This window comes from Orbicella franksi, chromosome 3 (assembly GCF_964199315.1).
Source record: "Orbicella franksi chromosome 3, jaOrbFran1.1, whole genome shotgun sequence".
NCBI lineage: Eukaryota > Metazoa > Cnidaria > Anthozoa > Scleractinia > Merulinidae > Orbicella > Orbicella franksi.
The window spans coordinates 9,675,798-9,678,782 of NC_138147.1; the positions used below are offsets into that span (position 1 = coordinate 9,675,798).

Below are 2,985 nucleotides of genomic sequence, written 5' to 3' on the forward strand. Positions count from 1 at the left end.
CCAAAACTCGCTGGAATCGCTCTCCTTCTGTAACAAACAGAAGAGTCAAAGTAAGTCGTTTTTATTGATTTGTTTTCCATAACTGTGATATAGGATCATTATATTCCATGCAAACTCATATATTTACGTCGTGGCACAATTTACAGCACCCAAGAGTTACCTGTGGCCAGAGGGATGTAAAATAGTTAATCAACCCAATTGTCACTTAGTATCTCGCCACAACTTGCCACTCGGATGCAAACTGTGAGGCCGTGGAAGAAGTCAATATTTTGAAGTAATTCGTATGGGCAAATATCACCGGGCGATATATTGGAAGCACTGAGGTGGCATTAAATTTAAGACTTAAAAGAGTTCCGTAGGAATGAAGGTGATCGTGCAAATTGTGGCTCAAAATTTGCCAAAACGAAATTGTGTACTAACAATTCCACACAAAGACAAATCAGATCAACTTGTAACATCAAGATACTTATATTGTTACTATTATTTTTTTAATTTACAGCAATAAACATAATCAGATTAAGTTGCAATATAGCACTGAGCATCCTTTGAAGCGCCTGATGAAGTTCTGGAACTTCATGTAACGTATAGGAAGTATTCCCCTTCGAAAGTGGGATGGACTGAAAAACTGTCATATATTGGTCCTTTGATTTTCAAAGGACAAAAGCACTCCTGAACTCCTCGTTGACAAGATTAACAATTATGAGATGCTTTACCGCTTAGTGGATTCAATAACATAGTCGCACTCACGATGGTATTACGGGACAATAAATTAAATCTTTAAAGATATCATAGTATAAATTTTAGTCCTACACTAATACTAAGGATATAGACAACAAAATGCCTGTTTTATACTTTTCTGCTTAGGGTGTAACTTCTTGTCAACTTTTCTTAAAAACTACAGTATCTTTATCTTTCTTACGATATATGTTTGTTTTCTCATCGTGCTTATCCATTTAATTCTTGAGTTAACATAATATTTCAAACTAGCAAAGCCATGCAGAAAAATGTACTAGCGCTTCATGTAATATATCAAACACGAAAGACCGTGTTTGACCACATTTCCAAACACCGAGAAGAGAGTTGAAAATACGACGCGTAGCGGAGTATTTTTGACGAACTTCGAGGTGTTTGGAAATGTGGTCAAACACTGTCTTGATTGTTTGATATATCTCAATCGAAACTAAAACTAAGGAGAAAACGGAGAAATAAAATAAAATCTATGCTAATTAAGATCAGATATCCAAACGCCGTCAAGGTCATGATTTCCTTTGTTTAAACTTGATTAATTATTTTTGCTACTACATGTCACATAAATCTACAGCTCTTCTTTGTCACTGAGGTCGTTTGCGAAAGAGTGCGAGTAAAGCTGATCTGTATTCTGGCATGCGGATAGCGTATAATATAGGATTTACAAGGTGGTTGGCGTAAAATAAAGCAAATATTGCACTAAATAAACAAAAACTCTCCGAAGGGGACAGTGATAGCAATATTTCGGATTTAGTGATAAAAATGAGGAAATATAATATATTAAATGGCAGGTACAGCAGAAGAGATACCACAGTCACAATCAACAATGTCATGGTCAGTTTTCTTTCTCTACTGGCTGGACCATGGTGTCGAGGCTGCGCTCCACAACGAACCTTAATAACAATGAACACGTAAGAAACAAAAATAATCAAAAGGCACATCACAGCTAATGAAATCCTCAAGTAAAAATAAACGTCAGATAACTTTCCAAAATGGTCAAGAAGGATATGAGTAATTGTTGTTAAGCCAGCAGTAACCCATACAACGGCAATTATTATTCCGTACGCAGATTTCTTCAGCACACGATGCCTTAACGGCCAAAACGTGGCGTGCATCCGTTCTAAAGCAATAATGGTGATGTTTGATAACGAACTAATCGGGAACAAGAGCAGGAGTACATAAAGTATATAACGTACCCAACCATCAATTGAATGCGACTTCCATACATTACAGTCTGCTCCAACCCTATAGAAGTCATATACAGCAGATCCCCCAGCCAACATATCTATAACCGCTAGATTTATCACCAGGTACGTGCTACGCTTGCGGAGATTACGGTTTTTTATGAAAACAATTATCGTACAGAGGTTGAGTGTTACTATAGCAACAGACTCGGCTAAGCCTACAGTCACCCAGGTAATGCACTCAGATAAAGACATCTCAAAACTCTATCCTTTTTGTATCGCTGTTAGACGTAACTTTATTATTCGTCTGTCTGTGGAGAGAAGCGAATTAATTTTGTCAGGTAATACACTCAGATAAAGACGACATCTCAAAGCTTTATTATTTGTCTGTCTGTGGAGAGAAGCGGATTAATTTTGTCGGGTTCTTTTACTGCTCCATAACATATGAGATTAAAGAGGTCGAGGGCATACTCTTGACCGTTCCGGTGTTAGTATGCAACGACACGTTAACTCTTCAGCCTTCCCGAAGGTTAAAATCGTATTATTTACAATAAAAAAATAACATGCGGCCGTCTGTGTGAGTTACCTTTCAGTTTCTTTAGGTTGCTTTTGCTCTCTTTGCGCATTTGGAGGGAGATAATCTGAGAAAAAAAAAGTTTATTTTACGTATACTGTAAAGTAAGGCATGCAAATAATTACTAGGCTCAAGTTTTACATGTTAGATGATTACGGCGTTGGTTTGTAGTATTTGTTGACTGACGCGTAACTTAATTCAACATGGCATTTTTAAACAAATAAATATGGTAGAGCTAAGCATTTCCCTCTCTAGTAATGTGCGATCTCTTGGATAAAAATTCTGCAACAACAAAACAATAGAATATTCATTTCAGCTTTCTTTCACTCTATTTCGATCAACTCGTCGACCGCTCGACAATATCAATTCTACTTTCTCTTAAACTGCTCTTGTAGTGATTTTTGCATCTCCTGAATTTCGGCTTGTTGCTTCTAGGAGTCCACATCTAAGTAAGTGTTAAAACGTATAAACCAGCTGAAA

General features: G+C 37.0%; 1 protein-coding gene across 1 annotated transcript; it reads right to left on the bottom strand.

The window, feature by feature from the left end:
* Positions 1 to 1,331: 1,331 nt before the first annotated feature.
* LOC145480382 (substance-K receptor-like) lies at positions 1,332 to 2,356 on the bottom strand. Its single transcript, XM_081458666.1, has one exon. The coding sequence runs from the start codon at positions 2,184 to 2,186 to the stop codon at positions 1,332 to 1,334; it is 855 nt and encodes a 284-aa protein (XP_081314792.1). The 5' UTR covers positions 2,187 to 2,356.
* Positions 2,357 to 2,985: the final 629 nt, after the last annotated feature.

Excerpts from the sequence above, each read along its gene's own strand:
- LOC145480382 (XM_081458666.1), bottom strand. The coding sequence starts at position 2,186 with ATGTCTTTATCTGAGTGCATTACCTGGGTGACTGTAGGCTTAGCCGAG.